The 20,886-nt window shown below is 36.5% G+C and overlaps 1 protein-coding gene across 3 annotated transcripts in view; it reads right to left on the bottom strand.

Moving 5' to 3' along the window:
- Positions 1 to 20,886, bottom strand: part of NAA35 (N(alpha)-acetyltransferase 35, NatC auxiliary subunit) — a 92,662-nt gene that overhangs the window by 7,473 nt on the left and 64,303 nt on the right. For all 3 annotated transcript variants that reach the window (XM_025360243.1, XM_025360242.1, XM_025360241.1), the window contains exons 13-22: positions 17,530 to 17,589; positions 12,829 to 12,935; positions 10,389 to 10,455; positions 7,699 to 7,797; positions 6,927 to 7,105; positions 4,413 to 4,549; positions 3,539 to 3,606; positions 2,711 to 2,851; positions 2,285 to 2,407; positions 91 to 171 (exon numbers count right to left, since the gene is read on the bottom strand). In XM_025360243.1, the coding sequence (XP_025216028.1) occupies positions 91 to 171; positions 2,285 to 2,407; positions 2,711 to 2,851; positions 3,539 to 3,606; positions 4,413 to 4,549; positions 6,927 to 7,105; positions 7,699 to 7,797; positions 10,389 to 10,455; positions 12,829 to 12,935; positions 17,530 to 17,589 (1,062 nt within the window). The remainder of the gene's footprint in view (positions 1 to 90; positions 172 to 2,284; positions 2,408 to 2,710; positions 2,852 to 3,538; positions 3,607 to 4,412; positions 4,550 to 6,926; positions 7,106 to 7,698; positions 7,798 to 10,388; positions 10,456 to 12,828; positions 12,936 to 17,529; positions 17,590 to 20,886) is intronic.

The raw sequence follows: 20,886 nt of genomic DNA, 5'->3' as shown, positions 1-20,886 counted from the left end.
TCTTCCTGTAATATTTACACATCTTATTGGAAAAAATTATGAAACTTCACAATAATTTAAGACCACTTCTTTTTCCCACAACGTACTCACTTTAGATTCCTTTTTGTGTCCTCCTGCCAATAACTTCATAACCACAAAGTTGGGTTTGGCAACCTTTAAAATTCTATTAACCTGAAACATGAACAAAAAACTATTGAAACATTAACTTCATAGTCAAAATTTCTCTTTTTCTTTTTTGAGACAGAGTCCTGCTGTCAACCCAGGCTGGAGTACAGTGGTAAGAATATGGCTCACTGAAGCCTCAACCTCCTGGCTCAGGCAATCCTCCCACTTCAGCCTCCCAAATGGCTGTGCACCATCACACCCAGCTCATTTTAAAACTTTTGCAGAGACAGGAACTCACTATGTTGCCCAGGCTGGTCTTGAACTCCTGGGTTCAAGCAGTTCTCCCACCTTGGCCTCCCAAAGTGCTGGGATTATCAGCGTGAGCCACTGTGGCCAGCCAAAATTTCTTAATTATAGATACTAACAGGAACTTTGTATAATGGAAGTGTTGATGTTTTATTAAATAAAGGCAATTTAAAATTCTAAATATATTTCTTTTAATAATACAGAACTTCATTTCAATTAACTCTGAATTGAAATGGCTACCTTATCTCGCTTTCCTGAATAACAAAAAAATTAGGCTGCAAAGTCCTGAAAAGGCAGCATAGCACACATAGTATTAGGAGCACAGACTCATCTTTGAATAAACGAATGAAGTTTCACTAAATGAAATATGTCATCTATCATAGGTAGCTCCTCAAATGTTTAGACTCCCCCTTTATATTTTCTCAGATGGTACATATAATTTTTAAAACGTGTCTCCCCTATCCCTCGTCCAGGCACTCTGCTTCCCTCCAAGGAAGGAAACAAAACTACCAATTCTGATATTATTTTTCTAAAGATATTTTATACTCGCACACATACATATAGGCTTCCCTTGCCCCCTTTGATTGAAACTGCACCATACTATGCATATTAAAGTGCGCCTTTCTTTTTAGATTTCTTAAATCATACGGAGCATTCCATCACAGTTGTCATCCTCCTTAAGGCTGCTTCCTCATCCTCCTTAAGGCTGTGTAGTATACCACTGTATGAATGTATCATCATGTATCAGTCCCCTGTTGATGGATACTACTGTTTCTTCCTGCTTTTTGCTATTAGAAATCCTGCTGCAATGAATACTCTTATGTTCATCACTCTCACTTCCTGTATGTGTTCATGTATCTATATAAATCCCAAAAAGCAGAATTGCTGGATCTAAGCATTAATGATTTTTGACAAATACTGCTAAGCTACCCCTCTATGGAAGTGGTCCCAAGATATACTTCCCAAAACAGTATGTGCACATTACAGGTAACTTTTAGAAAATAAATGTATTTCAATAAAATTAGGGATATGGTAAATTATTAAAATACCAAAAGCCTGAAACAATTTTTTTCCCCAAGTTTATTTTGATATCTCAGAGTCTTCAAAAGCAATAGCCTTTATTTTAAATGGTCAAGTGGAATAAGGTGGTTTCTGTGACAACTGGCCAGGTCATTTTTCATATTTATGTAAAACTTAGTTACGTTTTAATAATTTTTTTTTTTTTTTTTGAGATGGAGTTTTGCTTGTCGCCCAGGCTAGAGTGCAATGGTGCAACCTTGGCTCACTGCAACCTCCACCTTGGGGTTCAAATGATTCTCTTCCCTCAGCCTCCCAAGTAGCTGGGATTACAGACAGGCATGCACCACCACGCCCAGCTAATTTTTTGCACTGTTAGTAGAAACGAGGTTTCACCACGTTGGCCAGGCTGGTCTCAAACTCCTGACCTCAGGTGATCCACCCACCTGGGCCTCCCAAACTGCTGAGATTACAGGTGTGAGCCACCACACCTGGGCCCCTTAACAAACTGATTAAACCAGAAATGTTTCAATGCTAACATTTTGAGCTATGAATCAGATCAGTCTGGATCTTATGCTTATCCTTCTTACTTCATGATTGTGAGTCATAATTTGTCTTTGCATTGACTTCTAAATTTACACAAAGCAGGTATTTACATCACCTCATTCTTAAAATAACTTGAAGTCTGACAAGGTTAGTTTGACAAAACTATCCGAAATCTTTCACAGAAACATGACAAGTTATATTCACTAACACTATTAACAAAGTTCACTTTCATAATTAACTTTCATCCAGCAGTAAGAGATGTATTTCCTGCCATGCTTTTCCCTTAAAATTACTGTGAATCCAGTCTTACCTCATGGTCCGGGTTAGGAATATTTTCCAATATCATTTTTGCCTGCTGAAAGTGCTTACTAGCTGCCACATACAATTCGGGAGACTGAGGAGGAGGGCTATATTTATTGAGGTCAGACATTTCCTAAAAAGAAGGGTAAATATAATTCAAAACATGTTTAATATGAACAATTCTAAACTCCCATTTCTAATTATTAAAGAATTCTACATTTTCTATCCACTCATATACAGACACTGGGGCAAACATTTGGCACATCTCCCTATTTTTTCCTAGGTAATATGTAATTCTCAACCCTCATATGCTACTTCACATTATTCTTACAATTTAAATAACTGTAAATTTAACAAGATGGCTAGGTACAAACAGCATCTCTCTAAGAAGGTCTAAGACTGAAGATTTCCGAACGATTTCCTTGAGCAGGTTCACCTTGAACTGTAAGTAGTGCACGGGCGGCGGGGTCATCACACTGTTGAACGGAGCAAACCTGTGCTCATACCGAACTTGTTCACTATCAAGCTCAAACTTCGGTTTACGTACTTTGCCATCCATGTCAAATGCAACCATGGTCTAAATGAAAAAGGGAACAAGAAAAAAGATGAAATCAATATGAAAAAAGCGAACACTCTCATCAATACGGAATAGAAGACAAGAAACAGCTATTTAAAACCTTCAGGTAAACGCTTCTGAAAAAATGAGGACATATAATTGTCATAAGCACAGGTCCTATTTTCAAACAAAGTCCATGTTTTGCTTTATGCATTTTCATGTAAGTTGCCTCAAATGATTTCTTGGACTGCCAAGTACAACTTAAGAGTTAGTACCCACTGCCTCTTGAAAAGGCCTGCTTTTGCTTAAGTCATTGGTTGTCGAGCTCACCCTCTTCCAAATACACTCCTAAAAAACCTGACCTCCATCTCTTCCAGGAAGCCTTGCCTGATCATCCATCAGAAGTACTCTCTGCCTTTTCTTACTACCTGTCACAGACACATCAACTGGTCTGTTGCTACAGACTTGAAACAAGGACCATATAGAATTGGTATCCCCTGCAATGTACTCAGTACAAAGTATCTCACACATAGCAAGGGTTCAAATGGTTGTTGAACAAATTAATGATAATAAAGGTAATCCTCAAGCAGATAAAGTAAAACAAAGGTGAAATTATAATCTGGAAAGAACCACAGAAAAGAGTTTAAATAAACTATATAATAGACATACAGCTAAAAGGTAAAAAGAACTTTACTTTCAACAACTTACTTTAAACATCCCAGCACACATGTTCTGATATGCTTGGCTCATTGTGATCTCTCGGCTCAAAGGGCGAACTGTAATTAGAAAGAAAAACATAATCTTCCATAATCTCTTCCTCCTTCCTCTTGCATTATTGGAAAAGAAAATCTAATTTTAAAAAATCTTCCAGCTTGTATACTAAATTAAAACTTCAGTTTGTTCCTACAGGTTAAATTTTATTTATGGTCAAAATCTACAAATAATAAAATATAATAATCATGTCCCCAAATAGCTAATACTATAAAATTCCAGTATAAAGTAATTATAACTTTTCTGAATTCACCAGAGATTTAACCTTTTAAAGGAAACCCATGAATACAGTGATTTAATGACCCATCCAAATTCCTTTAAGTCCTGAGGAAATATGAAACAGTATTTTACAATAATTGTAGCAATATCCATAGCCTTCCCTAAGTGATCAATAGGGCAGTCCCTTTGAAACAGTTCTCTGTCCTCATGGTTCTTGGGTGATGCCCAAGGCACCTTTTGGTGCCCACTACCACAGCACAGCTCCAGAACTACTGCCCTCCTGAGCTATCAGGCTCTGTCAAAAGGTCAATGGCCTCCTGCTGTCTTGTCCCCTAACCTGTATCTTGCTTGCACACGCCACGTGGCTACTTCTTGATCAAAGATTCTGATAGAACAGCAAAGAAATGAAAGCAAGGAAAGGAACCAAAAAGCTTATGTCATTAATACTGGGACTCAGTCTCTACCTTATAGTTTCTGAAAAGAAGAGGAACAAGAGCTAAAATATAATGACTAACTCACAAGTAGCTCCATCTATTTATTTGTAGAAATTAAAGTACATTCTGTTTTTAAGTTTAAAAATAATCCACAGCACCTTTCTTTTTTTTCTTTGTTTTTTTACTACTACGGCTTTTCTGCTGCTCTTCCATTATCCTTTCCTCTGCCATTTGAGAGCCATCTGCACGACTCAATGTTGACATCAACCATGCGTAAAGGAATTCAGAGAGATACCTTAAAGGATACAAAATGTTAGTTAATGGTAGATGTCTAAATGAGACAGCTTTATCAACACATATATTAACAACAATAGATACTTCAAATAATGCTTTAGGTCTTTAAAAACAGATCATTCGATTACAGATCTTACAAGAAATGAACACAAGGATTAATTTTCCCTTTCAACATTTTACAACTTTCCAGATTTCCTGATAATTATACATGTACATATGCAAATCAAATGAATACCCATTAAGTTTTCATTATATCAGAACACAGTTCAGTTCAGTCTATAAATATTTTAATCACAAATAAAATCAGAAAAAGATAAAAAATTATTGGCATTATACAAAATCATTCTTAAAAATTAAGAACATTCACATTTACAATTTACTTGAGTTTAATAAGCAAAATATAAAACAGAACATTCTACCAGACACTAATTTTTCAGAACTTTAACACTGCTAAGCCAGAAAAGTCTTCAAATCTAGGAGACATATATATATACACACACTTCATAACATAATCAATAATAGTAAGACCTATAATTACATATGGAGAGTAAACAATTCCTGGCCCTGAATTTAAGAAAAACATTTACTATAGTACCCTTTTACAGTATATAACTGAATTTTGTTTCCCTGCCACCCTACAAAATGTGAGAGTCCGTAACAACTCATATACCTTAATTCAAGTGAAGGATTTCTATAGGGAACTGACGGTGCCGTCTACCTTCTGTTTATCTAACCTAAGGACACATGAGTGAAGGCGACAACTAAGATGCAGCCTTTTCCTCTCAAATATCAGGTACCTCAATGATCTATTAAGTGCTTTATCAAAATTAATATACATTTATGTCTAAGAGAGTGCTGATATTCTATACCAGTGGTTCTCAAATTGTCATCTCTGGGCCAGCAGCAGTTAACCTGAGAACCAGTTAGAAATGCAAATTATTCGGTCTCACCCTAGACCTAACAGGTCAGGAATTAGCCCAGAAATTTGTGTATTGATGCACTTTCCAAGTGATTATGATGCATGTTAAAGTTTAAGGATCACTGTTTTTGCTGATGATTTAAAAAGAGTCCACATGCTTCAGGGATCGTATGCTTGAAAAACAACTAAAGGTTATCTCAGGGAAATGCAGGAGCCCAATCTGTCATTTTGAAATTAAAAAGCAGTTCAAAAACAATTATGAAAAGACCACAAGGGTATTTATGGGCAGAACTAAAGTTCTTTTAATAAGAAAAGAAACAAATCTACTTATGAATATAGACAAATGTGTAATGGAGTATTTATCTGAGTATCATTTATTTGCTGAATTAAGATCCCAATTCTCTGTGCAAAGAAGCATATAAAAATTAATAAAACCAGTACTGTCTACTATGAATAACAAAATGTAGTATCCAAAGTAGCTATATAAATACCTGTTATTAAGGATTATTTGGTATTATCTATATAAATGTTGAAGAACATATAGCAAGGAAAATTATTCTCATATTGCTATAGTTGATGCTCAAATTCACTTTTCATAGGCAAGAGTTATCTGTCAAGAGCCTTCACTGCTCACAACAAAATCTACGTCAACAGCATGGAAGAGAATTACTTTCCCTCCCACAGCAGTGACTTCAGAGAATATAGAATATCTTAATTACTAAGTTCAGTAAGTTTAAATAAGTTTAAAAGGTGAACTCTATTAAAGTCTAATATACTAAACCTGAGTGTTTGTGATGAGTAACACAGGTCATTAGTTTAAAATTATGTGCCAGATTGAGAAAAAGATTCAAAATAACTGAATTCATTAATGCTCAATTTTATTTTCTTTCTATGACAGCTTTTACATGCCTAAAATATGTTCAAGCATCCTCTTACTAGGTTTCTTTATTTTGTCCTCAAGTGAAAGGGAAGAACTACTCTGCTGAAGATCATCTTTTATCAACTCCAAAGCTCCTGAAGTGCATCCTCAGCACCACGGTTTGAAACAGTTATGCTCCCAGTAATCAGCTTGGTCATGATTTCTTCTAAGCAGACAGTCCTGATTCCAATTTGATGTTTAACTCTGTCAAGTACATCCACAGCTAGTGCCACCAAATTCAGGGCAAAACGTGTTAATTTTTCTCCATAGGAACAAATAAATGATCTTCAATCAATCCATTTACTTTGGAGCCATTTTTTGTTAATTTTTACATAAATATTTGGAAAAATACACTCATGCAATATTATAGCACTTAAAGATATTCAAGATGATCCAGCTCTAATTTTCGAATTTTTTCAAATGTCCCACAACTAAAGGTAAAATATACTAAATGAAAAAGTACCCTGAAATTAACTCTAAATTCTCTCAGATCTTATCCATTCCACCTACCACCAATTTTAATTCAAACTGTGCTCTTACCAATATATGTAATAGTACTCGTGCATACTGTAGAGTTCCAATTCAAAGCCACTTAGAAGATACTGTATCATAATGCGAAGGTTATGGTAAAGGACCCAGGTACCTAAACAGGCCAAATGTTGCCTTTGGGGTTCCTGTTTCAACAGCATGGTGTGAAGCGCTGCATCAACCTTTTCTGCCTATTAAAATAAAATGTCATAAACTGTGTTCGTTTTGTTTTCTTAAGGTAATGAGAGAACTTTAAAAAAGCATACAGCTAAAAAGAATATAAGCAGAAAATTTAAATCTGACCACCCAAAGAAACATTTTTAAATGCATTTTTAGTTAGGTTTACATTCGAAGTTCTCATTTCACAATGGTTAACATTTACCTAAACATGCCTTAAACTAAAAAGACATCAATTTTAAAGGACAAAAATACAAATAATACACTTCAGGTCTTTACTTATCAATATTGCTGCTGCACATATATTAACTTTAAAATTAATATATTAATATTTTTACACGTAACCTTGTTATAAAACTATCATTTTATACATATTTCCTAATTTATTCCTATTATCAAAGAAATATTTAAGATGTCTATCAGTTTGGATTATTGTTCTGCTTCATTTTGTAAACGCTGGTGTAAGAAATCATTATATTTTAAGTGAAAAGTGGATCATGTTGAAAAATTAAACAGTCAAAATATTGTTCGGAAGAATTGTTTTTAAAAATCTGGACAAAGTGTGTGAGTCATTTAATTTTAGAAGAGAGGGGAACCTGGCTCTTACCTCATCCTGCAAGGTAGCAAATTCCTCAAGAATATGACCAAGCTTATCTCTCTGTCGAGCCCTGTTATGTCCATGGATCTGAATCAGACTACAGAATGGCTGCAATACACATATAATTTGTCAATCGTAAATATGAAATTTCCTGGTACCAAAGAAACTTAACATTCCAAGTTCACAATCCGGTTTAAGGGAAAAAAAATGCTGTGTATATAAGAACTATGTCTATGTATACTTTTAATTTTACATAGGTGTTTAAGGAACTCAACACCAGAATTTATCAATAACCGGAAAAAACACAGCTTCATGTGAAACTTCCCTTCATATGGTAAAAATATCTTCTTTCGATCTTTAGATATCTTCTTCCAATTTCACAAGGACAATTTCTTTCCTGCTTATTTTGAGTCAAAAGCCAATGTTCAAGGCTGACATTCCTGTGCTGCTATAAATATACCAGAATGCCTAATACTTATATAGCTTAAGTAGAGCTAATAGCCATAAACCTTGACTATTGTTCTTTATTCCTGCTTTCTCCATACAGTGTTCTCATCTAAAATACTATGCAACATTCCACTAACCAGGCAAGAGACATGGATTGGTAAGACGCTTTAAGTGTGAATTAGAAGATTCTCGAAGTTTAATACTGTTTTATATTTGCATTCTTTGACAGATATTATCTCATTTGATCAATAACTACCCTGTAAGAGGTCAGAGAAGATGTAAGCATTTTACTCTTTAAAGAGTGGAAAGTTGGGTCAGGCATGGTAGCTCACCCCTGTAATCCCAGTGCTTTGGGAGGCCGAGGCGGGTGGATCATGAGGTCAGGAGTTTAAGAACAGACTGGCCAAGATGGTGAAACTCCATCTCTAATAAAAATACAAAAATTAGCTGGGCGTGGTGGCAGGCACTTGTAATCCCAGCTACACGGGAGGCTGAGGCAGAGAACTGCTTGAACCCGGGAGGCAGGGGTTGCAGTGAGCCAAGACTGTGCCACTGCACTCCAGCCTGGGCGACAGAGTGAGACTTCGTCTCAAAAAAAAAAAAAAAAAAAACAAAGTAAGGAAAGTTTATAAAACAGTGATGTGCCTGATAAAATATTAATGATAAAAAAGAAATGAAATCGGGTCTTCTATTGTTTTTTTCTCTTTTCCCCATAACATGTTGCTTTTTTTTTCTCTCTCTCTCTACATATACATAGATAGATAAACTTTTAGTAACTGGAAGTAGACCCAAAAAAGTCGCCTGTTGGAGTTCTCTAAGAGAAATACTTACATCTAATTAAATAAAAATGAAGCCGGGTGCAGTGGCTCATGCCTGTAATCCCAGCACTTTGGGAGGCCAAGGCGGGTGGATCACTTGAGCTCAGGAGTTTGAGACCAGCCTGGCCAACAGGGTGAACCTGTCTCCACAAAAAACACAAAAAAATTAGCCAGGTGGGGTGCCGTGAGTCTGTAGTCTCAGCTATTCTGAATGCTGAGGTGAGAGGATCACTTGAGCCCTGGGGGTAGAGGTTGCAGAGAGCCAAGATCACATCACTGCACTCCAGCCTGGGCAACAGAGGGAGACCCTGTCTTAAAAATAAATAAATATTTTTTAAAATTAAATAAAAATGAATAATCTCAACTCACTACAAGATTTGCATTTTTTCCTAATTACTTGAGATGAAAAAGTTTGTGATCTCATTTAAATTAATATATTTTTTTCACAGAGAGTTTTGCTTTCGTTGCCCAGGCTAGAGTGCAATGGTGTGATCTCTACTCACCACAACCTCCGCCTTCCGGGTTCAAGCAATTCTCCTACCTCAGCCTCCTGAGTAGCTGGGATTACAAGCATGTGCCACCATGCCCAGCTAATTTTGTATTTTTAGTAGAGACAGGGTTTTTCCATGTTGGTCAGGCTGCTCGAACTCCCAACCTCAGGTGATCCGCCCGCCTCAGCCTCCCAAAGTGCTAGAATTACAGGTGTGAGCCACTATGCCCAGTCAATAATTTTAATTTTATTATAACTCAGTTCATTAATAGAATACAAAGATAAGTGTATAAGGATGTTAAAAATATTCTTTGTAAGCTTAAAAAAAAAAGTAAAGAAGTTTTTATGTCCATTCACAAAAAATTTCAAGGAGGCAACTGCTGTTTTCCCAGTTGAGAGTCATAACATTCCCTATCTGCGGTCCTCGCAGGCTGCAGGGAGAGGTCATCCAAGGCTGCCTCTATAGCTAATAACCTATCAGAAGACCTTTAAAACCATCCACTCAAGTGTTAGGAGGAGACAGTTTTTATCTATTCACTGAAAGTAAGTAAGAAATGTTAGATGAAAAAAAGCATTAAAGACACTGAAGGAATTACAGTCCAGCAATTTATTATTCTTATTTTTTGAGACAAAGTCTCACTCTGTCGCCCAGGCTGCAGTGCAGTGGCATGATCTCAGCTCACTGAAACCTCCTGGGTTCAAGTGATTCTCCTGCCTCAGGCTCTTGAGTAGCTGGGACTACAGGCGTGTGCCACCACGTCTGGCTGATTTTTGTATTTTTAGTAGAGTCAGGGTTTCACTACTGGTCTCAAACTCCTGACCTCAGGGGATCCACTTGCCTCAGCCTCCCAAAGCGCTGGGATTACAGGCGTGAGCCACCGCGCCCGGCCACAGCCCATGATTTTTAAAGTACCCATTACGACAATCCAAATTGTAGCTCTTACCCGAACACAGTGAGTAACAAAGGAGTCAATACAGTCCTTAGCCTGGTGATTATTATATAGGTAGCACCTGCAAGATAATAGTCACATCATTAAAATCTATTCGGCCCAAACGAAAGCAGCAGCAATTACTGCAGATGCTACAAATGACGGAGAAGGTGAACTAAAGAGAAAATGGAACCGATTCCTAAGTTAAAGAATGCTAGTATTAGATTATGAAACATTTTACAATTATTATGTAGTTCACACAATACATTTGTGATATTTCCAATTCCTATAGATCTATATTTGAACAATCAGAGTTGGATCCAGTAAGATCAAATTAGCAAGGAGAAAAGGAAAAGTCCAAGGCCCTACTTTTTCATGACCCCACTTCAGTGTCATATTTTCCTACAACTGATCTCCTCATGGACTGTGCTCATAACAGTCATTACAAAGAAAACACTATACAAGATCCTAATTTTTTCTGTATCCCCACTCCTCACCATTGGTTATAAATCACCTAAACATCTCTGGCACCTCATCTCTTCTCACAAAGTGGTTTCCTTTACGGTGTTCCTTATCTGATAAACAGAGCCAAGGTCACACAATGGAAAAGACAGTGCAACCAGCACCCAGGAGAAAGAAAAAGGTGAACACCTGGAACAGGCATTTGGTGAAATGGGAAGTGCTGAAGGTTCACTACATCTTTAACCCTAAAGCAAGAAAATTACCTGAGATTAAAATAAAGCACTTTAAAAAGGCTCTCTCAATCTAAAGATGATGATTTTCAAATTTAAAAATTCAGTAGAAAAATATGTTCATTAGTAGCCTTGAAGATCAAGAGGAAGAACTTTCTCACAACACAGCAAAAATAACTAGGAGACGAATGTCATGAGTCATAGGTAAGGGAGCTCTAGAAGACTTAGTATGCTAGGAGCTCTAAAAAAGGAAAAAACAAAACAGATGAAAGTGAAGCAATAAATAAGCAATAACAGGGACAAATGATCTGACTGAAAACTTGAGTCTTTAATGACTGAATTCCAGATAGGACTAGCTGAAAATCACACATGAATATTCTGGTAAAACTTCTGAACTCCTAAAATAAAGAGAAACTCATCAACACTCCAGAAGAAGTTTCAAATCACTTACAAAGGAAAAGAGAATTCTCATCTACAACACTGAAATTTTTAAAACAGTGGAACAACTAGAACACCACACAATAAACTTTTCCATATATATAGTTACTTAGCATTATCTGTGGTAGTTACGTTCCATAAAGTTTCTGAAGATACTAAATTAGACTATTAAATCATCGCTAACAGGGGAAATAAAGGGTTAGATTCCTATGAGCCTGTGGTCACATTTCCATGCACTGATCAATGCATAACCTTGTTTTATGTGTATTTCTGTTTAAGACATCTTATTTAATGGATTAATATACTGTTGATTTATTAACATAAAACTCAGACCCAATAGCATATACCAAATGTGAATAGGCTGAATTCTGCTTTCAAAAGATTTGAGCTAACAAAAATTACACCACCATGTAAAAGAAACATATCAGGCCGGTGCAGTGGCTCAAGCCTATAACCCCAGCACTTTGGGAGGCCAAGGTGGGCAGATCACTTGAGGTCAAGAGTTTGAGACCAGCCTGGCCAACACAGTGAAAGCCCATCTCTACTAAAAATACAAAAATTAGCTGGGCATGGTGACATGCACCCGTGATCTCAGCTACTCGGGAGGCTGATGTGGGAGAATCGCTTGAACCTGGGAGGCGGAGGTTGTAGTAAGCTGAGATGATGCCACCGCACTCCAGCCTGAGCGATATTATGTACATGCAAATATTTCAAAATCCAAAAACATCAGAAATCTAAAATACTTCTGGTCCAAAGCATTTTGGATAAGAGATACTCAACATTTATTATGAAATATTTGGAGGTCATTATATAGAATTAGTTAGATCTACCATGAAGTAATTGGTGATAGAAAGCCATCGTGTATCTTTCAGTGGAAAAGATACACTTTGTTAAGCGTATATATTTTTTAACAAAGTGTGTAAGTGCTTTGTTAAGAAATAATGACTCCTTTCTTTCCTTCCCCACTGGAAAAGCCTGGTATTTCTCAGAATGCCAAATCAAATGATGCTTCTTTCTGCATGCAATCCTTTTCAGCCTCTGATGGCAGCATGTTTTCGGGGCAGTCCCTCTACTGGAGCAAAGTTGAAGCACTTACACTGGAGACAAAAAACTTAGAGGAGTTATCAGAAATTTTGTCAACCTCATAAAAACCTTAGTTTTAATCTAAACAATGTGGCAGAGATCAGTTAATTTTAACACGATTAAGTTACTTTTACATGGAGATTTGATCCCAAACAATTTTGATACTTTGGCTATAAAGGAGTACAGAGAAGTTGGCTTTTTAAAGGAGCACATACAACTCTAAAATGTCTTACAATACTTACTTGGGGGAAAGCACCGGAGGACTGACAAAAGACCGAAGTGCATCTTTCACCATGTCTTGCATGAGATGAGTTCCAAAGACCTTTTTGTTATCCACCAGGAAAGTGGTCTTAAAACAAATGTTACATATTAGTTATGGTGTCACGCACAGAGTTGTCATTACTATGAAATGAGTATACTGATAAATACCACAGACTACACAAGTGATTAAAATATAAAAAGTTCGTGAAAATTTTTTATAAATTGCTGTCTCCACAAAGAGTGTTACTTATTAATCCTTATTGAAGGTGAATTCTGATGTAGAATAAAAAATGTACAGAAATAAAAATCTCCTAAGAGTAGTAATATTAAAATAGTCAAAATAAACTGACTAATCAGATTATGTCAAATAGCTAATGTATTAAAAAATGCTTCATAAACTATGAAACAGTAAATGGCTATAAATGTTATTTGATAATCCTATGTTTACCTCTAAGGAATGTTTTGTAACATATACAAATATTTAAATATTTAAATAACATATACAAATATTTGAACATGAAAAAATTTAAAACAATTTGCATTTAATAATGTTTTAATTTCCTTCCCTTAACAATCCACTGTAATTTAATATTTAATATACCATACCTTGATTTCCTAATACTGTTTTTAAATTTTATTTTAAATTCACATATAGTAAAACTTACATGTTTGTTGTACAGTTACAAGTCTAACAAAAGCATAGTTTTTCAAATCAGTCTCACAATCAAGATACAGAACAACCTGTATCACCCTAAAAACATTCCCTCATGGGATCCCTTTGTGGTCAAACGCTCCTACCGCCCCAAACCCCTGGCAACCACTGATCTGCTCTCCAACTCTATCGTTCTGCCATTTCCAGAATGTCATTAAAATGAAATCATATAGCCTTCTAAGTCCGGCTTCTTTCACCCAGCAGTTGAGATTCGTTGGCATTGGTAAGTGTATTATACTTCATTTTATTTCTGAGTAGTATTCCTCTGTGCAGGTACCACAGTATGTTTATCCACAGTATGTACCACACTGACCAGCTCAAGAACATGGGGTTGTCTGTTTTTGATGATCATGAACAAACAGCTCTGCACATTTGCAGAGGTTTCCAGAAGAATATCAAATTTCACTTCTCTTAGGCAATCAACTAGGAGTGTGAGCTACATGTTTAATTTATAAGAATGTGCCAAGCTATTTTCCAAAGTAGCTGAACCACATTACATTCCTATCACCAAATACATCCTCGTCAGCACTTGGTATTATCACATTTTTTTTTTTTGAGATGGGGTCTCACTCTGTTGCCCAGGCTGGAGTGCAGTGGTGTGATCTTGGCTCACTGCAACCTCTGCCTCCTAGGTTCAAGCAATTCTCTGCCTCAGCCTCCCAAGTAGCTGGGATTACAGGCACCTGACACCATGCTGGACTAATTTTTGTATTTTTAGTACAGTGGGGTTTTACTATCTTGGCCAGGCTGATGTTGAACTTCTGATCTTGTGATCCACCCACCTCCACCTCCCAAAGTGCTGGGATTACAGGCATGAAGCCACTGCGCCTGGCCAGATTTTTTTTTTTTTTTAAGATATTCTAAAAGGTGGATAGTATTTCTGTGGTTTAATTTGCATTTCCCTAATATTTTCCATGCTGGATTTGAATATTTAATATACTGAATACTGTTGAATATTAACCATATGAGATTTGCACCTAAGTATTTCATTTTTTTATGTCAGTGTAAATAGTTCGGTTTTTAAATTTTGATCTCCCATTGTTCATTTCAAGTATATAGAATTACAACTGCTTTTTGTATAATGACTTCATATCCTATCATCTCATTAAATTCACTAATCAGTTCTAGGAACTTCCTTGTAAATTCCATGGGCATTCTACATGGAAAATCATGTCATCTCCAAGTGGACAGTATTTTTTCTTCCTTTCCAATCTGCATGTCATTTATTTCTTTTTCTTGCTTTATTGCACTGGCTAAGATTTCCAATGTTGAATAAGAGCGAAGTGGGCATCTTTATCTTCTTCCCATTCTTGGAGGAGAAGTCATTTAGTCTTTCATCATTAAGTATGATGTTAGCTGTAGGGTATTTTTGTATATCTCCTTTATCAGGTTTAGGAAGTTCTCTTCTGTATCTAGCTTTGCTAAGAGTTTCAAATCACGAATGGATGTTGAATTTTGTCAAATGATTTCTGTGAATATACTAAGATTTTAGATAATACGGTGTATTATGCTGACCAATTTTCAAATGGTGAACCAGGCTTGATTCTTAGGATGAATCTCACTTGGTCATGGTGTACTACCTCTTTTTATATATTGTTCAATTTGACTCATTAATAATTTATTGAAGATTTTTACATCTGTGTTCGTGGAATAAGATTTTTACATCTGTGTTCATGAGGAAACTATGGTCTATAGTTTTCCATGTTTGTAATTTTGGTTTGGTTTTGATAGAGTAAATTCTGGCTCATATGAGTGTTCTTGCCTCTTTTATTTTCTGGAAAACACTGCAAGGAGCTGGCCTGGAGTTTGCATCGTTAGGTTTTTAACTATAAGTTCAATTTATTTAACAGATAAGAAATTATTCAAATTATCTGTTTCTTCTTGAGTGAGTTTTGGTAGTTTGTATCTACATTTAAAGGAATAGGTCCATTTTATCTGCTTCTGCATTTATGGATAGAGTTGTATATCCCATTACTATCCTTTTAATGTTTACAGAGTCTGTAATGATACCCTTTCTTTCATTCTTGATATTAGTTATTTCTATTTTTCTCTTCTTATGTCTCATTAGAGGTTCATTGACTTCATGAATATTTTCAAAGAATGAGCTTTGGGTTGCACTGATTTTCTCCACTGTTTTTCTGTTCCATATTTTACTAATTTCTGCTCTTCATTATTTCCTTCCTTCTGTTTACTTTAATTTGTTCTTCTTTTTCTGGTCTCATACAGTGGTAGCTTAAATTACTAACTGTAGACTTTTTTTTTTTTTTTTTTTTGAGATAGGTTCTGATTCTGTTGCCCAAGGTGGAACGCAGTGGTGGGATCACAGATCACTGCAGCCTGGACTTCCCAGTTCAAGCAATCCTCCAACCTCAGACTCTGTCGCCCAGGGTGAGACTTTGTCTCAAAAAATAAGAATAATAAATTGCTGGACTGTAATTCCTTCAGTGTCTTTAATTAATGCTTTTTTTCATCTAACATTTCTTACTTACTTTCAGTGAATAGATAAAAACTGTCTCCTCCTAACACTTGAGTGGATGGTTTTATAACCTAAGGTCTTCTGATAGGTTATTAGCTACAGAGGCAGCCTTGGATGACCTCCTCCCTGCAGCCTGCGAGGACCGCAGATAGGGAATGTTATGACTCTCAACTGGGAAAACAGCAGTTGCTTCCTTGAATTTTTTTGTGAATGGACATAAAAACTTCTTTACTTTTTTTTTTAAGCTTACAATGAATATTTTTAACATCCTTATACACTTATCTTTGTATTCTATTAATGAACTGAGTTATAATAAAATTAAAATTATTGACTGGGCATAGTGGCTCACGCCTGTAATTCTAGCACTTTGGGAGGCTGAGGCGGGCGGATCACCTGAGGTTGGGAGTTCGAGCAGCCTGACCAACATGGAAAAACCCTGTCTCTACTAAAAATACAAAATTAGCTGGGCATGGTGGCGCATGCTTGTAATCCCAGCTACTCAGGAGGCTGAGGTAGGAGACTCCTGAGTAGCTGGGACCACAGGCATGCACCACCACACCCAGCTCATTTCTTGTAGACTGGGTTTTGCCATGTTGCCTAGGCTGGTCTTGATCTCCTGGACTCAAGTCATCCACCCACCTCAGCCTCCCAAAGTGCTGGGATTACAGGTGTGAGCCACCATGCCAGGCATACTTTCCTTTCATATAAACATTTAACGTGGCCAGGCACGGTGGCTCACACCTGTAATCCCAGCACTTTGGGAGGCCGAGACGGGTGGATCACCTGAGGTCGGGCATTTGAGACCAGCCTGGCCAATGTGGTGAAACCCCATCTCTACTAAAAATACAAAAATTAGCTAGGCATGGTGTGTGCGCCTGTAATCCCAGCTACTCGGGAGGCTGAGGCACAATCTAGCACCTGAACCCGGTTCAATCACTTGAACCCGGAGGCGGAGATTGCAGTGAGACAAGAGCATGCCACTGCACTCCAGCCTGGGCAACAGAATGAGACTATCTCAAAACAAAAACAAAACAAAAAAATGCAATGCTACAAATTTCCCTCTAAGTACTGCTTTAGTTGTAGCTCACAGATTTTGGTATGTTATATTTTGATTTTCATTCAGTTCAAAATATTTTTGAACTCCCCTCAAGACTTCTGTCTTTGACTCATGTGTTACTTACAAGTTGTTTAATTTCAAAATATTTGGAGATTTTCCTGGATACCTTTCTCTTGTTGGTTACTAGTTTAATTCTAAAATAAGAAAGATACTTTGTGTGATTTTGATTGTTTTTGAATTACTGAGGTTTGTTTTATGACCTAGGATATGACCTTGATGAATGTCTAATGCTTAAAGTTAATACTTCAATTAAAAAATACACAACACTAACTGGAAAATTCTTTAAAAGCATCTACTTTTTGTTCAATCAACCAATAAAACAATGTCAATACACATATAATGTTTAAAGAAGTATTTTGAGACTAAGTGGAACTTACCTGTAACAGAGATCTTGAAAGAACACATGGTGACTGTTCACTAAATTCACAGAAAAAATCCTAATAGATACATAAAGAAAAAGCAGTGACATTAATAGATTAAATAAAAGCTAAAAATACTTCATCATATAGAGTATAATTTTTACTAGACCTTCTGGAAATGACATAGTACCAGAGTTAAAATATGACAAATAAAGATTATTTCTATAGAAATTGTTTAATTGTATAAAAGGGACAATGGATAATTCTAGACTCTAAAAACTTTTCTTAAAAAAACTGACCAATCATGGAATTATGTGGATACCACTATTAAATTTGTATACCATAAAAATAATACCAACAATAATTTACTAAGTCATGGCAGAACTTTAGTTCCTATTTCACAGAAATAAATTCCAAGTAACCAAGTCAACTAGATGCACATTACTGACTGTTGCTGACTACAGGGAAAGACCAAAAGATACGGGTTTCTGAGCAAGAGTCTACCAAGTGATCAAATAAGCCTAAGTGTCACCTGCTGGATCACATGCCAAAGCTTCAACACCAAAAGTACCTCACTAACATCCCCCACTCTGAAACCGGAGACAAGAAGTCAGCTTCAAATAAAGACCCTACAGAAAGCCTCGGCCCAGTGAAAACATCCAGAAAAGAAGTCTATTGACTATACTCAATCTACAATGCAGTTACAGGAACATCCACACACACAGATGAGAAAGAACCAATGCAAGAACTACGGTAACTCAAATGGCCAGAGTGTCATATGTCCTCCAAATGACTGCACCAGTTCTCCAACATGAGTTCTTAACCAGGCTGAAATGGCTGGAATGACAGAAATAGAATTCAGAATACGGACAGGACCAAAGATCATAGAGATTCAGGAGGATGGCAAAACCCAATCCAAGAAAAATAAGAATCATAATGAAGCGATACAGGAGCGGAAGGATAAAATAGCTGGCATAAAATAGCTGGCATAAAAAAGAAACTAAAAAGTCTGACAGAGCTGAAAAATACAAGAATTTCACTATGCAATCACAAGTATTAACAGCAAAATAAACCGAGGTGAGGAAAGAATCTCAGAACTTGAAGACTGGTTCTCTGAAATAAGACAGTCAGACAAAAACAAAGAAAAAAGAATAAAAAGGAATGAAAAAAACCTCTGAGAAGTATGGGATTACGGAAAGAGGCCAACTCTGAATCACTGGCATCTCTGAAAGGGAGGGGGAGAAAGTGAACATCTTGGAAAATATATTTCTGAGTATTATCCGTGAAAACTTCCCCAACCTTGCTAGAGAAGCCAACATTCAAATTCAGGAAATACAGAAAAGTCCTGCAAGATTCTACACAAGCAGATCATCCCCAAAGCATACAATCCTCAGGTTTTCCAAAGTCGAAATGAAACAAATGTTAAAGGCAGCTACAAAGAAAGGGCAGGTAACCTAAAAAGGGATCCCCATCAGGCTAAACGGGGACCTCTCAGATGAAACCCTACAAGAAGAGACTGGGGGCCTATATTCAACATTCTTTTAAAAATCTTCAACCAAGAATTTCATATTCCACCAAACTAACCTTCCTAAGTGAAGGAGAAATAAGATCCTTTACAGATGAGCAAAGGTTGAGGGACTTCATTACCACCAGTCCTACCTCACAAGAGGATCTTGAAAGGAGCACTAAATATAGAAATGCAAGACTACTACCAGCTAATACAAAAACACACTTAAACACACAGACTAGAGTCACTATAATGCAACCACAAAAACAAGCCAACACAATAACCAGCTAACACCATAATGACAGGATCAAATCCACACATATCATACTAACCCGAATGTAAATGGGCTAAACGGCCTACTTGAAAAACAGAGTGACAGCTGGATAAAAAAGCAAGATCTACTCATGTGCTGTCTTCAAGAGACTCATCTCACACATAATGACACTCATAGGCTCAAAATAAAGGGATGGAGGAAAATCTTCCAAGCAAATGGAAAACAGAAAAAAGCAGGGGTTGCGATCCTAATTTCAGACAAAACAGATTTCACACCAACAAAGATCAAAAAAGACAAGGAAGGGTATAACATAAGGGTAAAGGGTTCAATTCAACAAGAAAACCTAACTATCCTAAATATATATGCACTCAGATTCCTAAAGCAAGTTCTTAAAGACCTACAAAGAGACACAACTCCCACACAATAACAGTGGGAGACTTCAACACTCCAATGACAGTATTAGATGGATCATCTAGACAAAAAATTAACAAAGATATTCAGGACCTAAACTCAGCACTGGAGCAAAAGGATTTGATAGACCTTTACAGAAGTCGCCACTCAAAACAACAGAATATACATCCTTCACATTACCACATGGCACATACTCTAAAATTGACCACATAATTGGACATAAAACAATACTCAACAAATGTAAAAGAACTGAAGTCATACCAAACATACTCTTGGACCACAGCGTAATAAAAATAGAAGTCAACACAATGAAAATCACTCAAAACCATGCAATTATGTGTCAATTAAACAACACGCTCCTGAATGCCTTTTGGGTAAATAATGAAATCAAGGCAGAAATCAAGAAGTTCTTTGAAAACAATGAGAACAAAGATACAACATACCAGAATCTCTAGGACACAGCTAAGGCAGTGTTAAGAAGGAAATTCATAGCATGTATTGTCCACATCAATAAGTTAGAAAGATCTCAAACAACCTAACTTCACAACTCAAAGAATCAGAGAAACCAAGAACAAAAAATCCCCAAGCTAGTAGAAGACAAGGACTAACAAAAATCAGAGCTGAAATGAGGGAAATCAAGACATGAAAACCCATTCAAAAGATCAACAAATCCTGCAATTAGTTTTTTGAAAAAAATTAATAAAATAGGCTACTAGCTAGACTAATTAAGAAGAAATGGGAGAAGATCCAAATAAACATAATTAGAAATGATGAAGGGAATACTACCACTGACCTTAAAGAAATAAAAACAATCATCAGAAACTACTATGAACATCTCCACACACACAAACTAGAAAACCTAGAAGAGATGGATAAATTCCTGGATATAAACACCCTCCCAAGACTGAGCCAGGAAGAAATTGATTCCCTGAACAGACCAGTAATAAGCTTCAAAATGGAATGAGTAATAAATAACCTACCAACCAAAAAAAAAAAAAAAAAGGGCCAGGACCTGATGGATTCACAGGTGATTTCTACCAGATATACAAAGAAGAGCTGGTACCGTTCCTACAGAAACTATTGCAAAAAACTGAGGAGGGACTTCTCCCCAACTCCTTCTATGAGGCTAGCATCATCTTGACACCAAAACCTGGCAGACACCCAACAAAAAAAGAAGACTTCA

The sequence above is a fragment of the Theropithecus gelada genome, chromosome 15 (genome assembly GCF_003255815.1).
Source record: "Theropithecus gelada isolate Dixy chromosome 15, Tgel_1.0, whole genome shotgun sequence".
Lineage (NCBI taxonomy): Eukaryota > Metazoa > Chordata > Mammalia > Primates > Cercopithecidae > Theropithecus > Theropithecus gelada.
Note: the sequence above shows the minus strand (reverse complement) of the source record. Positions and strands in the feature narration are given on the sequence as shown.